General features: G+C 45.2%; 1 protein-coding gene and 2 long non-coding RNA genes across 4 annotated transcripts in view; 1 reads left to right on the top strand and 2 right to left on the bottom strand.

Annotated features, from left to right (window-relative positions):
* LOC135383445 (lactosylceramide 4-alpha-galactosyltransferase-like) overlaps nucleotides 1-19762 on the bottom strand; it is a 44963-nt gene extending 25201 nt beyond the window's left edge. The window contains exons 1-2 of one of the 2 annotated variants that reach the window (XM_064612891.1): nucleotides 19702-19762; nucleotides 67-245 (exon numbers count right to left, since the gene is read on the bottom strand). In XM_064612891.1, the coding sequence (XP_064468961.1) occupies nucleotides 67-139 (73 nt within the window). In that variant the 5' untranslated portion in view covers nucleotides 140-245; nucleotides 19702-19762. Of the gene's footprint in view, nucleotides 1-66; nucleotides 407-19701 lie in introns of those variants that run through there. The other variant, XM_064612890.1, reaches the window with a different exon arrangement.
* LOC135383444 (uncharacterized) lies at nucleotides 3674-5284 on the bottom strand. Its single transcript, XR_010419881.1, has 3 exons — nucleotides 5150-5284; nucleotides 4726-4841; nucleotides 3674-4160 (listed from the first exon to the last, which is right to left on the bottom strand). It is a non-coding gene; the product is annotated as an uncharacterized LOC135383444 (long non-coding RNA).
* LOC135383443 (uncharacterized) lies at nucleotides 5152-6732 on the top strand. Its single transcript, XR_010419880.1, has 3 exons — nucleotides 5152-5673; nucleotides 6148-6238; nucleotides 6663-6732. It is a non-coding gene; the product is annotated as an uncharacterized LOC135383443 (long non-coding RNA).
* Nucleotides 19763-27640: the final 7878 nt, after the last annotated feature.

Here is a 27640-nt window from a genome sequence, read left to right as displayed (position 1 = left end):
AAAATCTCTGTCCAGTCCAATCTGCGTTTCTCTCGGCCAATTTACCAAATTGATGAAACCGCTTACCGATTGTGAAGTACAGCAAAAACACCAGAAGCGCCGTTAGTCCTACGAGGTACGGCCGCAGTCTGCTAGCCATGATACGTTGAGCAAATCCCTTCGCCTCGTCTCTGAAGGGTTCTGATACAGGCCGGGCAGAATCGCAGCTACCAGATCAGATGTCAGTGTGGCGGTGACTCAAACCCCTAAGGAGAGTTACCAACATGCGCGAACTAGGCAAGCGGATGTTGTTCAGGTAGGCAAAATGTGTTGCACAGGAAAAGCTGTGTTGATGTACGCCCATATTGCATGCATATGGCAGACGGTGTGCGCTGGCGTAAACACGTTTTTGCAAAACGTACGTGCAACGTGATACGGTGTTTTGCCACGTGTTGTCCTAGCGCTGTCTGGTTTTTAAATGCGATAGAATTTCTTTAACCCACGTTTGGGCCTCGGAAGTGAAGCCGTCCGTGGAGAGGGACACTTTCGCTTTTGCGATGCGTTATCTTCCCCTCGTTTGTTTCTTTATTGCACGCCTCGGCTGATAAGAAACGTTTCGGCGGGCGGGCAAGGTAGATTTAGCTAGCGAAGGCGAAAAAAAAAAAAAGAAATCTGACAAGGCAACACTGTCATCTCCGTCACTCCAGCGATCCTGGGTGTTGGTAGTACAGGTACCATCGTAAACAAAAAATATTTACGACGCGCGCACGTGTCTTGTATGTACTAATAGTTTATTCATAATTTAGGTATAGGAAAAGCTATTCGTTGCCCCACTAGTACACATACAGGGTGTCCCAGAAAACGTGTCATTGAATTATAATAAAAAAACTACACCACCTAGAGTCATGCGGTCAATGGCATTTGTTCTTACTGGGTTTTTGCCACCTCCTCATGTGGGTGTCGTGTAACGTAAGTTTAATTATGTAAATTTTTGCCAGCTTAAGTCGGAAATTTGCCTAGTAAAGGTTACTTTTTCACCCCACCAATGTGAAGAGCGTGTCTAATTTAGTCAAGTTAATGATAATTGACAGGGATATTCAGGAGCTATTCCATCGGAAAAAATAGCCGAACATCATGCTCTACGGAGGTCGCACAGAATAGCGCACGATGAATTTTCCAGCGCAATCTTTGTCAGTCCGACGAAAGGAGGTTGGACAGCCAGCCCTCCCCCGACATCGCAGAAAGAGATAAAACAGACACGGCTTATCACGTCCGACTTTCGCTGGGATAATGCTCTCCCTCTCCCAATTTTAGGAACTGTTACTTTGTCTGCTATCTCTATGTGGGCTGGCTTCGGAACCTCCTTTCGTCGCACTGAGAGCGATTGCGCTCAAAAAGTCATCCCGCGCTATGGTCCGGTGCTCCGAAAAGCATGATATTCGGCTATTTCTTCCGATGTGATAGCTCGTGAATACCACTGTGAATTATCATGAATTTCAGTAAATTCGGCACGCTCTTCATATTGGTGGGGTAAAAAAATGACCTTTACTTGGCAAATTTCCGAGTTCAGTTCGCAAATATTTACATAATTAAACTTTGAGTACATGACATTCACATTAGGAGTTGGCAAAAACCTAATAAGAACAAATGCTGTTGACCGCATGATTCTAGGCGGCGTAGTTTTTTCATTATAATTCAATGACACGTTTTCTGGGACACCCTGTATATGAAATCATCTACCACCTATTCGCCTCGAGATCGAACAGCGTCGCCACCATGCGGTTGCTCCATGAACTGCCTTTAGTGGGGATGCGCCGCTTGAGCCGGTGCTTTCGCTGCGGTCATCGTGCTCGAGAACGTGCTTGGAAGGATCAATTTATGGAGATTTGAGCTTTTCAAATCGCTTCAAAATGTGTGAAAATGACTTGGTGGAAAACTTTTTAGATTCTCTAGTTCTCTGCACCAGCGTGCTTAGCAGGGAAGAAAACTACAGAACGTGCATATGTTCCAGTATGCGGATTCCAGTCGGCCTTTGTTATATTATATTTGTTACTGCGGTTCTGTGTGTCAAACAAAATGTACCTACTGCTAAGGTCAATGTTGTAACAGCTTTTCATCATAAACATAATATAGATGATTTTCCTGATGTCACATCAGGAAATCTTGATGTGACATCAAGAATCATCAAGAGACATCAGAATTTGTTGCTGATATTCATTTTCAATACCGTGCATTGTAATGCGGAGTTCGGAGTTACTTTCTGGATTAAACAGGAAGCGACGTTCACACCTCGAAGCTGTAGACCAAGATTAACATGTGTGAACAGATGAGTGCAACCACTCATCTGTTCCTGGCCACTCATCACCACTGTTCCTGGCCCCGCGAAAAAAAGAAAAAGAAAGACCGGCCATGATAGAGCGAGTGCTAGCGAATCAGCTGTGCACCAACTGTGTCATGTTTTTTGCAACGGACCCATTATGACCACTCATTTAAGAAATACAGACGGCTAACCACTACGTGTACGTTTACCTCTATAGGTGAGAAATGGTCATTAAGTGAAACCTCTTGTGTATTTGTGGTTATCACGTACCCTTCGTGAAAACCTATGAGAACTGCACCTATTTTGAACTGATATTCCATTAAACCTGATATGATTTTTTTTTCTGGTCTCGTCTGATAATGCTGCCCTGGGTGATTAGTATGCTTCGGTTAGGAAAAGGGGAAGGAAATACAACGCAAACGAAGTACGCGAATGCAAACACACCATGGCTAATTATGCGCTGCTTATTATTCATACTTACTATAATTAATTGGTTTCGGTTTACGTATTTTTGTCGCGGCTGGTCGCGGCGAAGCGCAAAAAGACGCTCTTTCACTCCCTTATCCATCAATGAGTTACGTCCTTACACCAATGAATTACACCAATGAATTACGTCCTTTTGCGCTTCGCCGCGACCAGCCGCGACAAAAATACGTAAACCGAAACCAATTAATTACTGCAACAAATGACCCACTTCGGTGGCAGATTTTTCTCTGAAAGGTGTCCACTGAAGGTCCCAAAAGGGGTAGTACCCATTTTAATACCGACAGCGCCCTGCTTTAGAAGTTACGCTTTTTTACGAAACTCATTTGCATTTTTATTTAAATAATGAGCGCCTCCTGCTCATTCACGCGGTGCGCATCTTGTAGGCGGTATTGGACAGATACTTGTAAAAAAGAAAGTTATTCGATTGGTGCACCTGTTCGCGAATTATTTAGCCCGGGGATTTAACTGAAACACCCTGTATGCCTTAGCCCTTATAAGCCCTTATTTCTTTAAAGTGGCTGGTATCATGTTATGGACCTTTGTTTTGACTGCTTCCTTTACTGTACCGTTTTCGTAGAGCGCTTGCGGCCTGTTGAGACTCCCTAGTGACTGCACAGTGCGTTTCGTTATGCCGTCATTACCGAAACGACACCACGCAGTTACAGTGTAAATGACGTGATCACGACTAATGTCGATGTGCACGACGGCATCGTTAACGGTTCGATGTGGACTCTCAAATTAATCGAGAACGATGAAGTAGGTCGCGTCGTCCATTTATGGCTCCGGTTTGTTGGTGAAGTAACGGATCACACGGCTAAAATCAAGGTCCGCGGTAACATCTCATTACGGCCCGAGTCTCATTACGGCCGAAGTCTCATTACGGCCGAAAGTCTCATTACGGCCGAAAATCCTTTAATCCCCAAGTGTCTCGTTACGGCCAAAGTCTCAATACGGCCGAAGGTAGTCTCATTACGGCCGAAGATGTCTCATAACGGCCAAAAAGAAAAAAGAAGCATCCACCATACTAGCTCTGTATATACTGTGTTTTATGCTTCCCAAAATGTGTCCGAGGCGGTGTGCCCCCACGGCTTGTGTCACACACAATGGTTCATGCACACAATATTGCGACAGTGTTTCATGCATCCCTCGTGAAAAATGTTTTTATTGTCATATGTGTCACACGATATTTGTATGTGTTACGCCATTTTCTCTCAGTATTCAAGCAACATCCTACTCGTTGGTTCTGTGAGCAAACTGTATGTGTGTGTGTTCTGAAAAGTACTCCACAAGGGAGCCCACTGGGAGCTCCAGGAGTCACATGACCTATGACCATGATCTTCTCCCCCACTAGCTGCCTTCTACAATTTACGTCCACCTGAAATTTACAAAAAAGTACATAAGCCACTGAACAAAATGACATATGCTCTTGTTTGATGATGACTATAAGACATATGCTGTCAAGCAGACTTTTTTTTTCATATATTCAAAACATATTCAAGAATTATGGACAACAATGACAATTACGTCATAATAATGCAGCTGCATAGCCAGGAAACTATTTCAGGAGGTGTTTTATGAGGCTTGACATGGGGTGGAGGAGTCCCCCTCGTCAGTGCTTTATCCAGACCCCCCCTAACTTTTTTGCCTGTGCACCCCCTACAGGGGGTGCCCTTGCGATTTCAGCTCCAGATACATCTGTAATGATATGTTAAGCTGTAATGACGTAACTATTCCAACAATTTTTTCCAACACCCTTCTCGTGCTTGGGATTCTGGATAAACCACTACCCCTTGTTCATTTTCGTGGGGCACTACATTAGAGCTTATGCCACTGCACTGATGTCACAATGTTAAAAGTGTGTGTCACTCTGGGCATTCGGAATTCCTCTAAGCGACAATATGTAAATTCAGAATATCCGAAGGGTAAACATCAGATGTTACCTGCAGGCTTCATGCTGAAACGCGTGTACGCAAAACACTTCCGCCGTGGTGGGCGACGCCGTTAGTGTAATCATACACGCAAGACAATTGCGGGCACATGGAGTAGTGGCAGCAACCTGAAAACGATACATTTTCTTGTTACATATCAGTAATCAAAAATATACATTCCCACATGTTTCGTTTTGTCGTTTGTAGGAAGCGCTAGTAAGGGAACAGCACTTCGTTGGTCACATGCAAGCCACAATGCGAAAGGTGCCGATATTTCGATTACGCGATCAAAAATTAAAAGTCTACAACCATGCACACTTCCCCATGCAATTACTTCCCCAGCATCGTGAGACATGACACCCATGACATGACACCATGTATTCACGTATAGTGTAATGTGAAATGATATGCAGGAATGAAAAAGATGCCAACATACCTGTAATCCAGTGTCCCATAAGCTTGATTCGATTTTCTGGCAGCTACCAAGAAGAGCAAATGCACGATTCACAAGTTTCGTTTCGCCATTTTCAAGCAATCCCACGTGACCTCCTTTGGATCAGTGAAAAGTGAAAATTACTCGCGTCATGAACATATATGTTCATCTCAGCGCAAATCACGTTTCGCATGCTATAGAAGGAGGGGGGATCAATACTCTTCCTTTCGTGTTTTGATATCTTGTTGTTTTGCTACTCTCACTTCGGAGTTCGGATGGTGTCTAGCAACGTTGGGTACCTCGTTTCTTGTGTGTGTGAGCGAGTGGTTGCTGTTTACGATGTGTTCATATATCGCTTTGTAGTGCTGTAATGTGCAAATTAGCGGACTTTATAGCGGCTCTCTATTTTCCGTCGTTGTCTTTCGAGCAGCGCCTGTTGTTCCGGTAAAAATCGAGTTGAATGAATCGCCACAGCCCCAACGTATATCGCGCAGTGTTGACCAAGACCAAGTCAAGCAGGAATTCTGGTGAGTAATGCTTTCGTAGATTGCCTGTCTTAGTAGTGTGCTGTCCACACATAGTTGGATTCTCATAAGAGTAATTTAAATTAATCAAAACAGCTGAAGTGCCTGTAATATATGTAACTCGGTATCCGTTCGTAGGTTTGCGCCGTTTCTAGTTGGTTGCGCGTTTAGGAACAACAAATTTATTCGAAGACGATAAGATACCGATAATGCATCACCGTACAGCAGCATTTACTCGTATCATTGTGAGCCGTATTTCATTTGTTAAAATTTGTCGTCGTATTTCTTCAAAAATAAAAGCGCAAGTCGGCGTACTTGAATTGATCTCCAAGAACTGCTTACGTCGAACGTCTGCAAATGTTGTACTTATGTGCCTTCGCGCACCATAGTAGGCACAAAGCATATCTGATTAGAATAAATACTTCAAGAGGAAGTCATTCAAATACATTGTTATTTATAGCTGGTTTTCCATTCCAGGCATGGTATGTGGCTGCACGAAGGATTCCGGAAAAGAAAAACAACAACATGGCTAATAGGATGTTGCTGCCCAGGGAGTCCTGGCGAAGAGGTGAGCTGTTAAGATCATCATAAGGTTCTGTTGTGAAGTGAGAAATTTTGTAGTAGTGCACGAATGTTAATTCGTGCACTACTTTTATAAAAAAGAAACCAGAAATGGAAAGTTATGCATGCATCATTTCATGAATTGTAATGTATTACTATTTGATATTCACATGTTTCCATTAAGGGAATGAACTACTGAACCTATATTCATATCATGGTCATGCTCTGTGTTTACCGGGAAGTCACATTTTTAAGGCTTGTCATTCTTTTGTCTAAATGAATATTTATGTTAACCTTGTATGAAATAGCAGACACGTATCAACACGTGTGCAGCTTGTGCACATTAAAATGAGCCATGTAGAGACAAATGCTTGTTGTTGTTTTTTTTTTAATATTCTAGCCTATTCATGGTTGCTCATCGCTTCTTGCAGGTTTACTCATTCCAGAAGCAAGAATTGTATCATTGTAAGGCGAATGGAAATAAACTGACATCGACTGAGATAGGTGCTCTGTCATGGCCAATGACTGTCGGATGGCTCCAAAAGCGTCACAACAAAGCCAATATTCATCTAGCTCTCTACAAGTAGCTAACTCCACATAGTAGCCTGCTTCACAGCCTACACTAGCTTGTGGGAGTACACATTACACAATATGTTGCATTGTGCTGTGGTATGATAACATACCGTTTGTCTCGCAATATGTGTATATAAATATGATAAGGGCCCTAAGGGCACAGTGCATGGCTTATACCCTGCTGAATATATATCCATACCTGGCTGCGACATTGCATATCAATGCAGGTTACAATACACATTTTGACATTTGGCCGTTATGAGACATCTTCGGCCGTAATGAGACTGCCTTCGGCCGTATTGAGACTTTGGCCGTAATGAGACACTTGGGGATTAAAGGATTATCGGCCGTATTGAGACTTTCGGCCGTATTGAGACATCGGCCGTAATGAGACTTCGGCCGTAATGAGATACAATCAGGTCCCCAAGGTCGCGCTGCGGTTGAAGGTTGCAGCATTAATTTTATGTGGAAGGCGCTTGGTACGCAATGAACGAAAGAAGACGAAGACTGGTGGCTCTTGCTGTTCTCATTGACGATAGTGAATGCTGCCATGAAAAGAAGCGGTTAAGGAAGATATGGACGAAAGAATGGGCGTTGAGGAAAGAGCACGGTCTGCAAAATAGCCTTCCACGGGAGCTACGAGACGAGGACCCATGTTTTGCGAATGGATGCGGCCACTTTTGAATATATTCTGCTCCGCATAGCAAAGCGCATCAGGAGAGTAGAGACGAATATGCGGGACAGTATACTAGCCGGCATTGCTCATCGGCAAGTTTCCACAAAATCGGGTGTTGCTCCACCAGGTGTATTATATCAAAAATAAAAAAGCTTGTCACATTGGCAACAGAGGGTGGTTTTATTTTTATTTTTTTATCCTTCTGGGAAGCTCTGCGCGTCAGTCGTCAGATCCTGTGCCCTGCGAACAAACTATCCGTGTCGTTCTTTGTGACGGACGGAGCTTCTGAGCGCAGTGATGTTGCACAACGCTCTTTCATATCTCGCCAAAAATAAAATATAAACTTGCGCTCTTCATAGATTCTGCTTGTAATGACCTTGAGTCAAGTCGGAGTAGCAACCAACACTACTTTATTCCCAAGCGGAACACACGTCCGATCAGTTCCAGAACCAGCACACAAGAATGAGAGCTCGCGCTGCTGTGCTCGCATTGTACAGCCAAGCGCGGTATCTTTGAAGATACACAACACTGCTGTACAATAAGCCCCCGCACGCAACTGAATGGTTGGATGATTGCGTGATTATGCTGATCCCTCCTTCTCCTCCTTCAGTCGCTGCGGAGTGAGAAAAGGCGCTCGTGTGAACACACGGTTACGCGATTACGCGACACGAAGAGAAGTTTCTCGAGTCGGTCAAAGATGGCGAAAACAAGCGCTCCTGGCATTATCGTAACTCTGAGCATGGTCGTAGCGAACGTTCAGATTTTGCGGGCATGCAGATTGGACGTCCAGGGTGACACAATTCTTAGGAAGGTGCACGTGCTCGGGTTGACGGAAACCTGGACTGATGATCCGTGTCAGGTAGGCGGATGCGGGTGCATGTCGTACCGCTTTGGCCAAGCGAGGAGAGCGGCTGGTGTCGCACTTACGCCAAGCAAGGGAAAAGTGCGGTCACTCCATGGCATTTGCCCATCGAAATGAATCAAGAAGCGGGAGACATGTGCGGAGCCGAGAGCACCATCAGTGTTCGTACAATTGTCACTGTCTACCTCTCGCCGAACGTTGCACAAGGCGACATTAAACGGTGACCTTCTGACGCCATCCGCTCAAACGTTGCCTGCCTGCGTACTGCTGATGAGGCCCAAGAAGGCCGAAACAGCTGTCCAGTACTGGCATGGTGACGTTTGACTTACAAACATATGCTATACGTGCAGCCAAAGAGCTCCTGCTAATTTTTCCCCCTTATATTATATATATATATATATATATATATATATATCTTGAAAAGTTGGAGTTGGATCGGACGGCTGCGTAATTATAGTTCAAATAAATGGGAGACAGAAGACGAAAGTAGGGGAAGTAACAAAAAAGGGGTTTATTAAAACTTAAAAATCATAAAAGTTAGGGAGGATGTCTACGTTACGGCGGAAGCTCCGCCTTCTTCGGGACAAAAGAGCTAAATGTGCTAAATCACATTTAGCTCTTTTGTCCCGAAGAAGGCGGAGCTTCCGCCGTAACGTAGACATCCTCCCTAACTTTTATGATTTTTAAGTTTTAATAAACCCCTTTTTTGTTACTTCCCCTACTTTCGTCTTCTGTCTCCCATTTATTTCAACTATAATTACGTAGCCGTCCGATCCAACTCCAACTTTGTGCTAAATGTGCTAAATCACATTTAGCTCTTTTGTCCCGAAGAAGGCGGAGCTTCCGCCGTAACGTAGACATCCTCCCTAACTTTTATGATTTTTAAGTTTTAATAAACCCCTTTTTTGTTACTTCCCCTACTTTCGTCTTCTGTCTCCCATTTATTTCAACTATATATATATATATATATGTTTGTAAGTCAAACGTCGCCATGCCAGTACTGGCCAGTACGCCACGCAGTATATACGTGCTATACTGTCCACTCAAACGTTGCCCCAAGAAGGCCGAAACAGCTGTCCAGTACTGGCATGGCGACGTTTGACTTACAAACATATATATATAATATATAAGAGGGAAAAAATTAGCAGGAGCTCTTTGGCTGCACGTATAGCATATGTTTGTAAGTCAAACGTCGCCATGCCAGTACTGGACAGCTGTTTCGGCCTTCTTGCATATATACTGCTGTACGTGCAGCCAAAGAGCTCCTGCTAATTCCCCCCCTTATATTATACATATATTATAATAATTTAACACTGCTGCACTGTGTGGTCCCCAAGAGAGACTGTCAGTACTAATTAGAATTATTTCCTTGCTAATGTTCTTCATACACAGAACCAGTATACATCTGGCAGAAGTGAACAACGAACGAGCCCCGCAACGAGTCAACATTTACACGGCTTCACAGTGCACTAGAGTGTGTGAATGAAGATGGGTTGCCAGATCCAGTATGCGTGAATATCTTCTATTTACTTGCTCATTTTTTTTAGTTGCTCATGTATAGTGCTGAACAATACATACACGCTATGCTTCAGGATCAGATCTTTCAAGAGCAGCGTAGGTACACGCATGCTGTCGTCACATCTGACAACCACCACCACGGCGGGACAGCAGCTGAGGAGGTGAGTACAATAACTTGTATATTTTAACTCGAATCACAAAAGTACTTGCACTGTAATCACATATGCCAAGTGGCTCGAAGTTTTAAAATTTTCAAACGTAACTTTTTTTCAGTGATGTTTAATGTCTGATGGGCATATATAAGTAATGTTGGCAGTCATGCTGATGTACGTTAGCTGTCAATATATATTGACGGGTTAAGCAAAATTAGTGTTTCAATGTACACATATAGTTGACATTGTGGAGGTGTAGAAGGTAACATTTTCCTTGAGCTTGAGGAAGGACGAGGACGGAACAGCAACAAGACAGGACGAGGCTCAGACCAGCAATGACAATTTTTTATTGAACCAAGAACTAGGCGGGAAGAAGTAGGTCACAAAGCGAAGGGGCCAATGTCACAGAAGGCTGACTAATACAACGGTAAGTGTGCGCGATAGTAGAAGTTTCCAAAAGAAGACGAGAAGCCTCATCATTGATAACATAACAGGGACAAATGGCCGAGCCTTCTGTGACATTGGCCACTTCGCTTTGTGACCTACTTCTTCCCGCCCAGTTCTTGGTTCAATAAAATATGTCATTTAAGGTCTGAGCCTCGTCCTGTCTTGTTGCTGTTCCGTCCTCGTCCTTCCTCAAGCACAAGGAAAATGTTACCTTCTATATCTGCACACCAGCACGCTTGCCTCGTTCTGTTATGTTCAACATTGTGGAGGCTTTGATTCTCTTATGTGTTTCACATAGCAAAGAATTGTTCTTTGTTTTCCTCTGTGTGCTTAGCTGCCTGTTTGCATTGTCCTACGGATAATAGGTCCAAAGTGGAATGCCAGTACTGCGAAGCTCGGGTACTCTTAGTTCTGCATCTAACGAGAGGCAGGAAGCTGAAAGGGCTCCTGCTTGTGCTTCCGCTGAGCCAAAGGTAAGCATGTGAGCCCATGACGAGAATTGTGTTCATTTCTAACCGTGCGAACGACATCTCAATATAATGATTATCTGAACATAAGTATGCCATTCCAAAAGACAAAACGTGGTTGGTTGGTATATAGGATCCTTCACAAAGGCCCTCCTGGTTAATAATGACTGTCACTACGGAGGAACTTTGCATCCGTGTGGCGGTTCACAAGATGTAAACCTGAACTCAACTTATATCGAACCTACAACAACTCCTGCACAAATTCCTGTTGAATGGCGCATGACCAGAACTTGTGCTGCATGCCGTTAAAAACAATAAGCATTAGGGATTAAGTGCTACAAAGCACCTAAATACAAAAACCATATGAAGTACAATGAGTGAAGCACAACAGTACCAGTGCAATGAAAGCTACGCAAAATGGAACTGGCAAGAAAGGTTGAGGTGATGACATACTGCAGACTCTAAAACGTAGCTCTACAAAGTAGTGTAAAACACATCTGAATGAAGCGCATTCTTACTGCCCGCAACCTTTATTTTTATCTCACTAAATACACCCTTTCGGAAAGTCTGACAAACGTATATGTGCATGCCACAGGTGGAACAAGCGGATATGCTTCCTCATTCTAAGTGATATTGTCCTGTTGCATTAATGAGCATATGGAAATGAGCAACTCGGCAGCCAGTTCTTGTCTGACTGAATTCCTCCGCAAGTGTACAAGCATGTGCTCATTTGAACTCCTTGCATTTCAGGCGGACCTTGGTGACGGAGTTACAATTCCAGCAGATAAGCTGGCTTATGCTATGCAATGTAATTCAGATTCACTATTTGTAAGAGAGCTCGCTCGAGCCATCTGGACACCAGAACAATTACAGGGTCGTAGCGTCACTGGAAAACCCTGCCAGCGTTACCTAAAGGAGGGGAAACAGGGAAAACGTGCCCTCACTCCACGCAAGCTTGTCGCCATAAAACGTAAGTGTGCACTGGTATTGGGAGAATACTTGACAAATACAGTATGTCAGTTGCGGAAGGGGTACTTTTAGGAACGTATCCAATGCAACAAATCCAAAGCAAAATGTAAGAAAGCAAGTTACCACTAATGTAATATCAGTTTCTGCAGATTATCAGTGCATGCAGCCACATACAATACAGCCCTTTATAATGTCAGGCATGCTACAGCCTTGAAATATGACAAGATGAAACAGCATGATGTATATGTGCCAACAGTGCCAGACAAAGATGAACAACCACAATGTTGTTAATGTAAACAGCTAATAAATGTGCACTTCTGACTGTTGAATAACTGTCAGTTAAACACCATACTTGGAAAATATTCCTTCATATCTGCATGCATTTGGGTAACTGTGACATGTTTGTCACGTTTGCCAATGGTGACAACGCGCCTATGTCTCAGGTGGATGGCCCGTGCAATACTCTTAGACTGATTGCTACACGACCAGTGGCTACACCATTTCTTGAACAGGCATGGCAGCGAAAGCATGTCAGAGAGGGAAACTTGACTAGTACTAGTACTAGTGAGCGCGTGCGCCCACTCAAGCTTGCCACCATGCCGCCTAGAGATACGCTTTGGAAGGTCTCGGGCATATGCCGAAAATAAGCCTATTAGTGCTCGTACGCAAGCGTTCTAATCAGGAAAATCTGGCCTTCGGTGTGCGTCCTGACCTGAAAAATGTAATACGTAGTCCTATGCCAAATGTCACGTTTCCCCATGGGAATTTCAAGCATCTACTGCATCAATATAATTATCTTCTGAAAAATCAGTTCACTACTGTATTTGATGTTGGCTATTTTGTAGGTCAATCCAAGTGTACAGCTGTTCCTGCCTTCAGTCAACTAATTGCTTTAATTAATTTCAGGTTCCTTTCAAGAGTATGCTGCCAGGAGATCCTGTGTAAAAGGAAGAACAGTGGAACAAAGAACAGACAAAATTAATAGTTACCTTGGCGATCTTCTAAAAAGGATGTGAAAAGTAAAGTATGTTGCCTTTTTTATATCTTGTGTTGTGGTTCATTCACATTTGGTGGAGCATGTGCATGATGCAGATATAGAACCCCATTCCCCACACTCTATGGTCATGTATGGAATCCGTTGGGGTTATGGAAGTGTATGTCCCTAGCCATACACTTCCATAAGCCCAACGGATTCCATTAGTCTATGGCATGGTATGGAATCCGTACAAGTGCCAACGTACGGAGTCCATAGAAGACCGTACAGGTACCACACGTACGGACTCTATACCAGGCCGTAGGCCAACGGAGGCCGTTCAGTTCTACCGTACAACTTTGAACAGAAGGTTGTATGTAAATTCAGACTTGTACGTAACGGGTAACGGGTAATTGCGTTACTAGTAATCAATTACTTTTTTGAGTAATTTGTAACGTAATCGATTACTTTTGGGGCCCAGTAATTTTTTGAGTAATTCAATTACAATTTTCAGTAATCAATTAGCAAGTAACCGATTACTTGGAAACTAAAGAATCCACATCGTTCGGGACGACGCACACGCATATATGGGATGATTGACCGCCGCGAGAAGACAAAACCAACTGCCCTCTGCAAGTTCGGTGCAAGGCAGCTGTCTTATCTCTAGGACTGCTCCCGCAACAATTACTTACCCGAGGACCCCGAGGTCAATTGCCACAGTGTTCCGCACGTGTAGTGTATTTTTGAGTCCACTCTCCTCTCCCCATTCATGTGTACTATCTATCCGTAACCCGGCCTGTATGCAGTAAGTTAGATTGTAGGTTGTACCGTGAACCTGATGAGTCATTTGTGGGAGTTCCAGTTGGGACTCTTTTCACAGAACTCTCAAAACTCTCAACCTCTCGACACATTTTTCACAGAACTCTCGACCCCGATAACATAATGCCACTCTTGTGACCATGAGCCCCTGTCAGTCTTGTGCGGAATACTGTCGATATCACAACGATGTCGACGATCTGCAATGACTTGTCGCCGTTGCCTCAGCTATCCGGCATGTTCAGAGCGCTGGAGCGAAAGGACAGAAACAACATCTTGTTCAAATGCCTGATGTGCCTCCCTCAAGAAAAATTCACTGCTCTTATGAAATAAATTCTGCTTCAATGCTGACTTCGTTTTTGCTTCGTTTCGCTTCGTTTTTGCTCAGTTTCCTTTTTTTTTTTTTTGGGGGGGGTATCTTTTCTTCTATCTCTTTTTTTATATCGTGTTCTCAGATATCGAAAGTAATTGGCAAAGTAACGCGTTACTTTTCAAGGCGTTACTTCATTACTTTTTCCGGCAAGTAATTTGTAACGGTAAAAAAATACTTTTTCGTACAAGGTAACGGTAACGGTAATCAATTACTTTTTTTAGTAACGTGTACAAGTCTGTAATATATTATTATTATTATTCAAGTCAAGTACAGTCAGTGGCAAACATCGCTTCTGTGCCTAACCTTTTTTGTTTACCCCGACAGGTGAGGCAAACTGAATTATTTCCTGTCATTAGTTCTGCCACTGACTGCATATTGTGACTTCATATAGTGAATTGCATAGCGCCCTGTGAATCGCAATGTCGCAGTCAGATTGTATATCATGTAATAGATCTCTGCCGAGAGATGGGAGATTTTTGCAATGTTGTGAATGCAATTATGCTTATCATCTGGGACAGCAATGTTCAGGAGTGGCAGATGGAGTGGCAGAGCTTTTAAATCAATGAGCAATGAAAAAAGAGAAAGTTGGAGATACCGCACGTCGAAGTTCACAGTCCTCACAAACAGCAGACATTACGGAAATAAGTAAAAAGCTCGACGAGTTACTCCCATTAAAATCTGCTGTTGAGAACTTCAAACAAATTTCGGCGAAGATAAATGAATTGATGTCAATTAAGGACGCCGTTCATAAAATGTCCTGCATTTTTGACACTGTGCAGTCTATTGACAAGTCGATAGAACATTTCTTGTCTAAATATGATGAAATACATGCCACTGTTACTGAACACAGCAATGAAGTGAAAGGCCTGAAGGATGGGGTAGTCAGTTTGGAATTTAAAATGAGTGAGCAAGCTAAAGATCTTCATGAGGTAAAGACTGCGCTAAGTGAGGGTGAGCAGCACAGTCGGAACTTAAACATGGCAATCCATGGTGTTGGCTTTTCACAGAATGAGGACCTATACTTAATTTTGCAAAAGCTTGCTCAGGAGCTGGAAATAACTGATTTTGTCAAGGAGGATGTGCTGGCGGTGCACAGGCTCCCTTCTAAGATGAATGTAACTCCGAATATAATAGTTAAATTCAAGTCCATTGATGTAAAGAATATTTGGATGGTTGCACGGTCAAAAAACCGACGGCTCGAATGGTCAGGATCCAGAATCTTTTTCAATGAGAATTTGACACTGCAGAACCTGAGAACTGTTTTGGAAAACAAAGAAGTGGTGTAAATGGTGGTGGGCTTGTCGTTGCGGAATCGCCTGTATGACTCTCATCGTACGTTTGATGTGAATATTTTACATTTGAATATCAGAAGTTTACGTAAATATTGGAACGAGTTAACAGTGTTTTTGGATCAATGTTATGACGTCATTGACGTGTCAGCGATCACAGAAGCCAATGTGTGTGATGATGAAGTTGGTTTATACCAGCTAAATGGTTTTCATGGTTCCTTTCATGTTAGAAGTAATAGAAGGGGCCATACTGAGCCTGAAGTCCTCTGTGAATTTGAGATGACTTTACGCCTTCAATCACGAGAAACTTCATGACTATTCGCTGTTCGATGTGCGCGCTCACCTCGTTGTCGGCCATATTGTCCAGCACGTGTCTTCTGTTCTGCACAAACTTTGGACCACCACGTGGTGAACGCGGAGGCCTGTCGCGTGTGAAAATGACGAAAAAGAAGTAGCGCGAGCCATTTGAACACTCAGGAGACAGAAAGTCCCGGTTTGACTTGAACACCACTCGTACTAGACTGTGACTCTACGGGACAATTTTTTCTCCCATGCCAGTAGAATAATCGTTTCCGGGACCGTTATTTCGGGAACAATTTTTGTCCAGAACCCAGCATAAGAGATTATACACGGTCGTTGTGGTACTGACATCGCTTCTTATTGAAATATGGGCTGTGGAACGTGTAGTAGCACAAGCCCCAGCCATGCATTGCACTGACGGTCCAAGTTTCGGTATACAAAGCATAACGTAATTAAGAACAAAACGTTGATGATGATGATTGCAGTTTTTATGGCACACGAGCAACTAAGGCTATAGTGCGCAAAAACAGTGATGTGTGTTGCAAGGTAAAACTAACTGTTCAATAAAAAACAAATTATCTCACAATTTCAGGTGTAATCCACAGTAAAAGGAAAGTCATTCACTTATAACACATTTAAATAGGCGATATCTCTAAAACAGTTGAAAGTTCTCATGTAGGGTAAAAGTAGTTCATCCCCAAGCAATAGAGCAGGGTGAAAAGGCACTTGATATTGATAAAATTCGTTAAAATAACGATGACGGTTATTTTCGCGCAATGGACATGTGATTAGAATGTGCAATACAGAGAGTTGCTCCCCGCAGCATCCGCATTGGGGATGCTGCTCTCGACGGAGTAATAAACCATGTGTGATGTACGTATGTCCGAGCCTTCACCGAGCTAAAATGGCTTCATGAAAGCGGTTTCCCAAATTGTTTGTGTGATTCCCTATGATATCCTTAGTTAGACGGAGTTTGTTGCAGTGCTGTGCGTTCCAGTGTTGCTGCCATTTATTATTTATTGTTATTCTCAGCACCGCCTCAAGGTCCTGAATAGGAACATCGAAAGGAGTCATGTCAAAAGAAATTGCAGCTGTGGCAGCTGCATTGGCACGTTTGTTCCCGGGTATGCCCACATGACTGGGTACCCAGCAAAAGTTTAAACGGCAGGACACCTGTGAAACATCGTTAGAGTACATCCGTGTACTGGTGCCTTACAAAAATGTGTGATGGCAAATAACGATCAACGCTTGGAGCGCAATAAATACACTCACCCTCTCGATTGCTTCCCATTGTTCTCTATGGGCACACACAGCGCTTTAGGGCACACCAACATGGCGGCTGCATTTCGTACTTCTCTCCCGCGCTCCCCTCTCCCATCTGCCGTCCAGCGTTCATGGCAGTTCGGTTTGTGTGCTGGCGTTCGTGTTGCCAGATGCCGTGGACGACATCACGTGAGACGCCTTGTGACACACTGAGCCACTATTGCAGCATGGCCGAGTGGGTAGGTGCGTCCGCTCGTTGGTGGTAGCAAAGCTCATGAGCAAGATTATGAGGTGGTGTACTCGAATCCTACCACCGACGGTCTATGGTTTACTCTGGTTTTTGGAGCAGAATTTTCAAACGAATATTGGCATAGTTCACAGTGAAATCAGGCCAGGGTCCACACCAACCCCCTGTGCCCAACTCTTCCTGCTCTCCTCTTTCCATCTGTGCATACCTCTATGTCGCACATACCCATGGTGTGGCGCAAACACGTAATCACAAAGGACACATTCCGGAGCTGTTCAGAATATTTTATTAAGATAATTGCCTAACTACCGAAGTAAGTAACTGACCTAATTACACTTTGCTGTTCACTAACGAAACTTTGCAAATCGGACTCGCTTTACGAGAACAAGAAATCCATGTTCAGGATCAGCAACGTGATGCCAGCCACCCCAAATGAATCAGGCGCATGGCTTATCATTTTTCGGAACGGTTATCGTAAGAACCTTCTGGTCTACTAAATTTCTGCTAATCCTTTAAAATCTCTCCAATGAACTGGTGCTGCGATAAAGAAACGAACGAGGGAAGATAGCGCATCGCGAGAATCAAAGGACGGCTCTCCACTAACGCTACGCTCCACCGAGGCTCAAACGTGGGTTAAAAAATGCTATTGCATTTAAACAGTGGTCCTAACACAGACGCATTTCACGGGCGCGAAAAGCGTCACGTTGGAGTGAAATCGGCCTTATGTAGAGGAATATCATGATTCCGAGGTGTTCACGTCGTGAGGTAATCGTGAGACAGATGCCGTTGTCTGCAAGTTCTGCAGCATAACAGTAAAGCTGGATTCACACATGCGTTTTTCGGACGCGTTTCGCGTTCGCGGCGCCGCGAAACGCGAGCCTCGGCGCGTTTACAACCACTTTTCGAGAACCGCTCCGTGCTGCAGGTGCGAAAGAACGCTTTTCGCTCCGTCCAATATAGTAGCACTCCAAAGCAGGAGCGGACGTCACGCTAGCTTCTTGTGGCTTCCTGTCCACGATAGCTTAATTCATAGCCGTCGCCGGGTACAAGATAAGATGACGGGCGGCAGGTTCAACCTTGAAAAACTTCTCGACTGTGCACGAGAACGTCAATACCTATTCAACAAGAGACACCACGACTTCAAGAACGCTCAGTTGAAAGAGGGGATATGGGGCAAAATTGGGAAGATCTGCGGCATCAGCGGTAAGTACGAGGAAAATCGGTTTTCCGTTTTCGTGGCGATCGATAGCACATGTAGTCCAATTTCAGAGAAGCAGTGCGCCGGTAAATTTAAAAACGCAAAAGACAAGTATAAAAAACGTTGCTGGCGCTCAACGAGACCTCGAGGAGTGGCACAGGCACAAAATATGTAAACAAAAATAACATGGCCCCACTTGAACCAAATTCACGACATCCTCGGACCGTACGTGGAGGACGCGCCGTGAATACTAGAACGCCCTTTTCGGCATTGTACTTGATCCTTTGCAGTCAATTGTGGTGATAAATATTTCTTTTGAGAATAATAACAAAAATGGAAGTGACAGCAGAAAGTCAATCCTCGGGGTAAGTGCAAAATATTTATTCACATAACCGTGTATTCACACGAGCGTGTTTTCTGACGGCGCAGCGACTGAAGGAGGAGTAGGAGGTATAAACATACTCACGCAATCATCCAACCATTCGGTCGCGGGCGGAGCTTATCGCGCAGCAGAATCTATGAAGCGCGCACGTTTTATTGTATTTTTGGCGAGATATCAAAGAGACTTGTGCAACATCACTGCGCTCAGCAGCTCCGTCCGTCAGAAAGAACCACACGGATAGTTTGTTCGCGCGGCACAGAATCTGACTACTGACGCGCAGAAGGAAGACGGAGCGAAAAAGAAAAGCCACCCTCTGTTGCCAATGTCACAAGCTCTATTATGTTTGATCTAATACACCAGGTAGAGCAACACCCGATCTTGTGGAAACTTGCCGATGAGCAAAACCGAAATGTACCGAGGAAACATGCCATGTGGGAAAAGATCGCTCTTGAAATGGAAAAGAGACACCCGGATGTCGAAGGAACGGTAGATGTGTACATCAAAACACTTCTTGGGTCCGCATATTCACGGCGCAGTCGTTGTATCAGTTGCTGTTAATTAATAATAACGAGTTGGCAGGATTCGCGTTCCAAACCAAAAGGTATCGGATCAGGACACTAGCAGTTTCGTTTAAAAACGAGAAATGTGTCAGCAGTATGCCGCACGCCGGGTAAGACAAAGGGGGGCAAAATTTATTCCCCAAGCCGGCCACTCTGGGGTCAGGCATATTCATAGTTGTCTGGCATCACAGCGTCACAGCATCACCATAAATTAACCATGTAATGGTATAATATTTTAGGGCTGTCATTACACAAGCCTACATGGTAGCACCCCGGGGTCATCATCACGTCATGCAGTGCATTCGCGGGGGCCACTGTGTGCATACATTGTATTCTGACAAGCATCAACGAGAACGATCAGTTGTAATAAAGGGAGCCAGTTTTCCGCGGTTTCACTATTCTTACGTGTTTTCCATTCATCGCGGCCACACAGTTTTGGTAACTCTCTCTTAGGAACCGTCTCTGCTTTACACCACACTCAACACCGTCAGACTGCTGCGGAGTCACGGTAAAAAACGACGACGCACATATTTCGCAGTACTCTCTCCTACACTCTTTCCCGCTCACTCTTATTTACGAACGTTTTATGCATTTAGAGGCATGTTTAAGCGCACATAATTCGAAAGAACATGTTGCAGACGGGTTACGCAAAGACTGGCTAGTATACTGTCCCGCATATTGACCTCTATACTCTCCTTCTGCGCTTTGCTATGCGGAGCAGAATGTGTTTAAAAGTGGCCGTATCGATTCTGAAAGCCTTGCGGTAGACAAATGGGTCCTCGTGTCGTAGCTCTCGTAGAAGGCTATTTTGCAGACCGTACTCTTTCCTCAGTACCCATTCATTCGTCCATAGCTTCTTTAACCGCTTCTTTTCGTGGCAGCATTCACTATCGTCAATGAGAAAAGCAAGAGCCACCAATTTTCGCTTTCTTTCGTCCATTCTGTACCAAGCGCCGTGCACATAAAATTAATGCTGCAACGTTCAGCCGCAGCGCGAACATTATCCCCGGCTTCCCCAACATCTGCGCTGACAGCACATTGGAACACTATCTGTGTAGGCATTCCAAAAGGGCGTAGCCTCAGCGCCTTATCATTTACCCCTCTCGCTCCTTCAGTCGCTGCGCCATCAGAAAACACCCTCGTGTGAATACACGGTAAGGCACAGTTAACAGCTACCGTAGGCTCTTCATGAGCCCAAGTAAGAGTGCACATATAGTAACAAAACAGATACACAAGAAGTGTCAGGTCACAAATAATGTTGTGTACATTCTTACCAAAAAAGTACAACCGAATCAAAACGAGCAATAGCTTTATGGCCACCATGCAGCTCAACATAAAAAGCAGTAGTAGAAATTGTGACAGATGCAAAGCTCTCGTACTCGTGCTCGATTACGTCGTTAACTTTTGTACTATTCAAAGTCTACGTGTTTGCGTATGAGTGATAGCCATACCAACTGTTTTGCCATAGTTGAGTGTCATTCCCCACCATGAAACTATCCCTTGGAGCCCCGGGTTTAATCTTTAAACTGTCTTTTTCTTTCTTTCGCTTTTTTTTTTTGAGAGGGGGGGGGGGGGGTGATTGCCCAACCGCCTCTCCTCCAGGATTCATCTAGTCACGCATCTATTGTTTCATACAACAGGCATAAACGTTGTGCATGCCCTGGACTTTTCGAAAGTTATGTATTCCTATATTACCATAATGTATTATGTATCATAACACACACTTTCAAAAAGTATTTGTATTAGTATTATAATACGCGTTTTTGTGGGGTATTGTGCATTAGAATTATAATACGGAAAAATAGTATTACTGCCCACCCCTGTGTGTACGTAATCATTAAAACACCTACGCTGAAAATATCTGTCATATACAGTACGGAATAGTAAGAAAGTGAGAACCTACAATGAACTTTGGCATCAAACAGGAACGACAACATGTGCTCAGAGTAGAGCTCATTGCACATGCATTCTGAATATCTCATATTTCATGGTGTCTACCAGCCTAAAAAACTGGGAATTGTCAGGGAATTTCGATCCGACTGGTTATGTCTGGGGATTGTCAGGGAAGTCGCCAAAAAGAAGCCGAAGCCAAGGAAAATCGCAGACAAGTGCGATCATGACACGCAGAAAATTACGCAGCAACGTTAAATTACCGCAAGTAACAGCTCGCCAATATGACACGCTCAGAGGCAAAACAATAGGGCAACCTCATTATTAAGTAACTTGCTGTGTGCCAGACATGCAGTTTAAAAGACGATAGTCTCGGCACCCACGCCAATGGTGCATTCCACACGGAGAGGCCCACATTCGGGGCACCCATAACATCGGCTCAGAGTGCACCTCCGCTGTCGGGATGGACTCTCACCTGCCTTGGCAGTCGGTTTCCTTCGAGCATCGGAGCCACTCGCTCGTACTCGACATGTAGTCCTATTGATTAGTATTAAATGTGTTATGTTGCTATAACCCACTCAGATACACTTCATAACTTTTAACAACGAAGCCGAATAGCCGAATTTGTCCTGTGACGAATTCAACCTCTCCCTAGTATTTTCAACATCAACACCAACACGCCACCAACAACGAAACATCAAAATAAAAAAGTCACAAATGGGACCAGTATTTGCTCTTCCTACCACTGGAGACAAATTGGTTCCCTGAGATAGAAGGACAACAGCAACAACAATAAATAATGACGATCAGATGGAGTGTTTCACCGCGGTGCTGCGGTACCCTACCCCATTGTACGTGGAACATTATGTGAAAATGATGAAGGAAGGATGAAAATACAAGAAAGAACTAAAGCGTCTGGAGCAATCCAGTGGACGACAGGAAGTTCATGAACAGGTGAAGGACCCGACGATGGAGCACAGGATCTTCATATGGGCCAATGAGTGCAGCTAAATTGAGCAGCCTCTTGCTGATACGGGCAAGCTCGTCACACAGTATCCGCCTTTGCGGGCCAGGCAGTAGAGTGCACATTCCATAAGAAGCTGCTGGGTGGTCGCCACGACACCGCAGGTGGAACAGAGGCTTGTGTGACAGCATCCAATCATGCACTTGAATTGCGGGGTGAAAGCCACATTGAGACGGAGTCTACGCAGGAGGGAGGTAAAATGGCGTAATAGATGGGCAGGGAAAGAAAACGACAAATTTGGACATGAGAGAACTGATGTTCTGAGGCTGGAACAACATAGAAGGGACAATCACATACAAGGCCTCAAGTTGCCTAAGAAATTAACGATGGAAGATGAATGTCACTGAAAAGGTCAGCCAGCTGTAGGACTCGAACCCACATCTTCTGGATTGCCGGTCCAGGGCTCTACCAATTGGCAATCCAGAAGATGTGGGTTCGAGTCCTACAGCTGGCTAACCTTCTCATCTTCCATCGACAAATTTGGGTCTACCGCATACATGAGAGATTGAACCGTGATGTCCCAGCGCCATTGCTGCAGAGCCAGGGGTTGAAACCACGTAGTTAGTAGGTTCCTTCTGTCACCTCTCGACAGCACAATGGGCACGGCTGTCGGGGACTCATGGGCAGCCGTTGCTACTCTGGCTTCCTCCATCGCTGACAATTTGCGTTGCGCCATATTTCTACTGATTTCTACGGCAGATATACGACGTCGTTGTTGTCAAAACAGATAGTAAGGAGAAACATGTATTTGTATTCTGTTTGTTTGAATTCACTAAACGATCACAAAACGAAGGAGCACACGCAAAGTTCCCATTTCTTTAGGTCAGTGAATACACTTGAAATAGTAAAAACCTGATAAAGTAAGGGAATTCCAATGGTACAGTTTGGTATAGACACCTTGATTTTTGCTGGTGCTGCTTGCGCTGCTGTAAATGCTTTTGATGTACAAAAAGCTGTCAGATGGAAGCAAATTAGGCGCAAATTTAAACTCTTGTTGGGCTGAGCATGTATCTGATGTTTTCACTCCATCTGTTGCAGTCTTTTTGCTGACCTTGACTTCCTGGAAGATGATATGTAAATAAATGAGTGCATTCACAATTGTGTTATTCACACATGTGGTGTGTGGATAACATACAGTGATAGCTGTCGGATCCACGTGAGACATTACGGTAGCATCTGCGGAGACGAAAGAATCCGCACGTCTGCACATGCGCTGTGGATGAATAGGTCTCTACCCGAGAAACGTCATCATGACGTTGGTAGACAGACTAAAACCGAAACAAATCGGAAGGGGAGGGCTGGGTTCCACGAATGGGCACTTGTTCGCTGCCTCCTATTGAAAGAAAAGTAGGACCGGAGGACACGTCCCTTTCAGAGACCATCGTAATCCTCTCAAGACCGTGGCTTTGGGGTGCGACCTTGTTCGCCCCTTGCTTTGAGCGTAGTTCAACTCTACCAAATTGGTGGGGCTGTCGAACACTATGACTTCATTTGTTTACAAACAGGGAGGTGTATAGCTTTTCTGGATTGCAGCGCCATGGATTGCGCTGGGGTTAGGGAAGAGCCATGGGATGCGGGTCTTTTCGCCGCGCACATTATGCGCGCATTCTTTTGTCACATGGTTCCGTTTCTTTTTCACCTCAGCTTTATTATCACCGTTTCTGCGAATGCAGTTCCGAAATTTGCTCAGTTAAGGTCACTTTTTTATGTCACCATAAGAATTGTTTGTATAGGAACGGGAGTTACAGGAGGTTTGGACAATACAGCCCGGGGTGCAATGTCTCCTCGCGTCTTCCAAAAGATTGCAGACTCAAAAGCTTCCAAAGCTGGCCGGTAGCACTGTTGTACTTACACGGTGAAGAACGCGACCATATAGGGCAAACACAGGGTATAGACGGAAGTGTGTGCTTCAACTCGCACTGTGCAGCTTACAAAGTATACAAAGCGGTTGTCTGTGTAGCATCCTATCTTCTTTCCGCATCATGTATACGTTTGATCCATACCAACTCTCTGGCATTCAGACATTCATACCATGCGTCCTTTATTTATTTATTCATTTTAAAGACAACAAACTCCTTGAATGGAATACAATAACCAACGGCCTGTACAGGCAACGTGTTTCGTGTAGCAGAATTAATGTGGCATTCTTTTCCATTCTGCCCACGACGCATACTAACCCCCTGTCCCCCACTCCTTTCTGCCCACATCTGTGCGGCGCTCGTAGCCACAGCTGCTCTGTCTCTCCACAGATGCAACAGACATTACAGCGTGAGACAGTGGCGCCCTCCGTGAGGCTCGGGCGGAAGCACTTTAGCGCAAGCTTCTCCCAACGTGAACCTGGGGCGCGGGTAGAAGCGCACTACTGGGTGGTTCAGACACCCTTCCACCGACCCCAGAATCCCCTCCTATATGCCTCCATTTTACAGCTATCGCTTTAAAAAAAAAGGGGGGGGGAAGTCAGCGGTCCATTGGCGGGAAGCCAGGGGAGTCACGAGTCGTCGAAGTAAGAAACGAAGATCTCCTCTCAGCAGCGCAGTACGCGTCCGTCTCCGAGACGAGAGAGCTGCTTCAGCGGCGCTGTCGGCCTATTCATTACCTTCGACACCACAATGGGCTGGCACCCACTGGAAGACCACCTGTGCCTGCTTGGTACACAAGGTGGTAAACCATTAACATATCCATCACCAACGGGGCGGATGAGCCTCGGATGCCAGAATTTTCAATTGCTTGCAGCGCAGATGTAGAGTCAGTGAACAGGACCCATTCCCGCGGGGTAAAATCAACAATATGCTGCAGAAAGAAAACTATGGCATAGAGTTCCACAGCTGTGGATGAGGTTTGATGCGAAAGGCAACCTCCTTCTACTACGCCTTCAGACAGGATGACGAATGCCGAGGCGGACTCGCCTTTTCGATATGGGTCATCGGTATATGCTGCGGCATAGGTATAAAACTTCGCGTCTACCAGAGCATAAAAAGGGGCTCGAAGGACTTGAGGAGGAACCTGATCTCTTCGTTCCAGGAGGTCCGGAAGACGTACGAAGGAGGGTGGCGCTGGCAGAGACCACGGAGCGTTCGGTGGTGTGACGTCCTTAGCTATGAAGCCAGTTAGTGTCTGGCGTGTCCTCTGCGCTACTCAATGGAAATGACTTTCACTACGGTATCGAATTTTCGTGAGGAGTGGGTGGCAGGGAATGTGCGCACGCAAATGTAGGAAGTGCCAAGCCGTTTCACGCTCACAGAGAACCTCGCCTGGGAGTTCACCAGCTTCATCCAGTAATTGCCGTGTTTCAGCCATTCTGGGAACCCCAAGGCAGCGACAAAGGATTCGGGCAAACAGGGTCCGAAGGTTATTTAATGACTTTGTGGAAGTCCTGTGCAAGATTGGAAAGCTGTAAAGCACAGTCACGAAAGCCGCGTGAACGGCTACAAGGGAGCTACCACAGACCCATCCTAAGCCAGAAAGATGTTGAATCGCAGGAAGCCATCGCTGCACTTTGGTTTCAAGGTGCTTAACTGGCAAGCCCAGCGCTGGTTCGAGCCCATGACCACACCAAGGAAGCGATGGAATTACGTACAGGCTCGAGCTGCTTTGCACGAACCCAAAGGGCGAAATTTGTCAACGCCTTGCGGGTGAAATGGAGCTCGACGCACTTTTCGGGCGAAAGGTCCATCCCAAGTCGCGTGAGGTACAGATGGACATTATTTAAGGATAGCTCCCACTGACGCTGAATGGGTGGGCGTGACTTGCCGACTGTCCAAAGGGCAACGTCATCGGCATGCACAGAGAATCGTACCTTGCGAAGAATTATCGGTTTTACGCCCACCATTACCACATTAAAGAGTGTAGGACTCAGGATGCTTCCGCGGGGTACACCTTGATGAACAGGATGCTTAGGACTTTGGCCGTGGGATGTGCGGACAGCGACAGTTCTGTCCGTAAGAAAATGTTGGAGCCAGCTGAAGAGTCGACCAGATACGCCAAGAAAGCGCAAGGCGTGCAGCATACAAATGTGCGAGACTGTATCACTGGCGCGCTTGATGCCTAGGAAAACTGATACAACGATTCGCCGATGTGTATGCACGAACATGTTGGACTGTAGAAACGAGGTCGAGAACTGGATCCATGGAGCTTTGGAGGCGACGAAAGCCTGCCATTTCGTGAGAGAACGCACCTTGCTTTTCGAGCCGCCAGCCGAGATGATGCATAACCATTCTCTTCATCAGTTTTCCCACACAGCTGGTCAGGCTCACCGGGCGAAGAGGGCAGGATGTTTGGGGGTTTGCCTGGTTTTAGGATAGGAACAACTAATGGCTTCTCCCACCTATATGGTAGGGATCCCTGTTGCCAAGACGTGCCAAAGATGAAGGAGAGCTTGGAGTGACCGCCTGTCAAGGTTTCGCGGTGCGGCATAGGTGATTTTATTTGGTTCAGGGGACGAGCCCACATTCACAAATTTCAACGCTGTCGACTCGCTATTTAGAACACGAAGCGCAGTTCTCACTAATAAGTTCATAAGGCCAATGTCAGGAAGTGACACTCTTCCACGCGAAGCAGGGAGAGACAGCAAGATCAGTGCAATTGGCCTGCGACGTTTCCTCCAGAAGAACGAGAGCATCGCGGAGTGGAGCCTCGCTATTATCTGGTGTGGTGCGATTAACACGTGGCTCAGGTGTAACACACGCCCACAGAAAACAGTTCGCACTAAGTAGGCGCGCACAGGGTACGAGAGGTCGAAGGGTCCCGCTTCTTGACACTTGGACTGGAACTCCTGCAAAGCCTGCTGCAGGATGCCGTTCATGGGGCCGTTCCGGTCGAATAAAACGAAAAGAATCTTGAGAGAGGAGGCAATTAGTCTTAATGTTAATAATACGGTCGCATTTTTCGCGAAGCATTCCCCTTCGTTTTGTTCGCGGTGTACTCACTGAGCGAGGGATATATTTCACCGAAATGCCCGTGCACCGAGATCGAACTGGACAATCACAATTAGACAAGTGTAGGCATCATGTTAACCACCGATTACATTCTCAGCACAGGAGGCGACGTGTTCGATCACCTTGCTCTACCGCTTGATGGGTGTTTGTGTGTGTTTCTCTCTTCTTAGCTCCCCCCACTGGGGTTTTAACGCTTTTAATCATGATACCACCTCCTTCTTGTAAACACAACAACATAGGCGTTGCATAGGCGTCTACATCACGGGGGTGGAGGCGCCGTTCACGACCATCATCGACAAAACTCACGCATATAATCAATCTGCGTTTGCAGTATGTATCCCAGCGCTGTAATTAGTAGACTGGTCTAGTTGCACCTTATCAGCTGTAATTGATTCTTTAGGGTACTGCAGAAACCGATGATCCCGAAGCGTGACATTACTGTGCGATGCCCCAGCAGTGCGTGTACTTGCCAAACGGTGCAGTTTTGTGACTGATG

Source organism: Ornithodoros turicata, chromosome 2 (genome assembly GCF_037126465.1).
Source record: "Ornithodoros turicata isolate Travis chromosome 2, ASM3712646v1, whole genome shotgun sequence".
Taxonomy (NCBI): domain Eukaryota; kingdom Metazoa; phylum Arthropoda; class Arachnida; order Ixodida; family Argasidae; genus Ornithodoros; species Ornithodoros turicata.
Note: the sequence above shows the minus strand (reverse complement) of the source record. Positions and strands in the feature narration are given on the sequence as shown.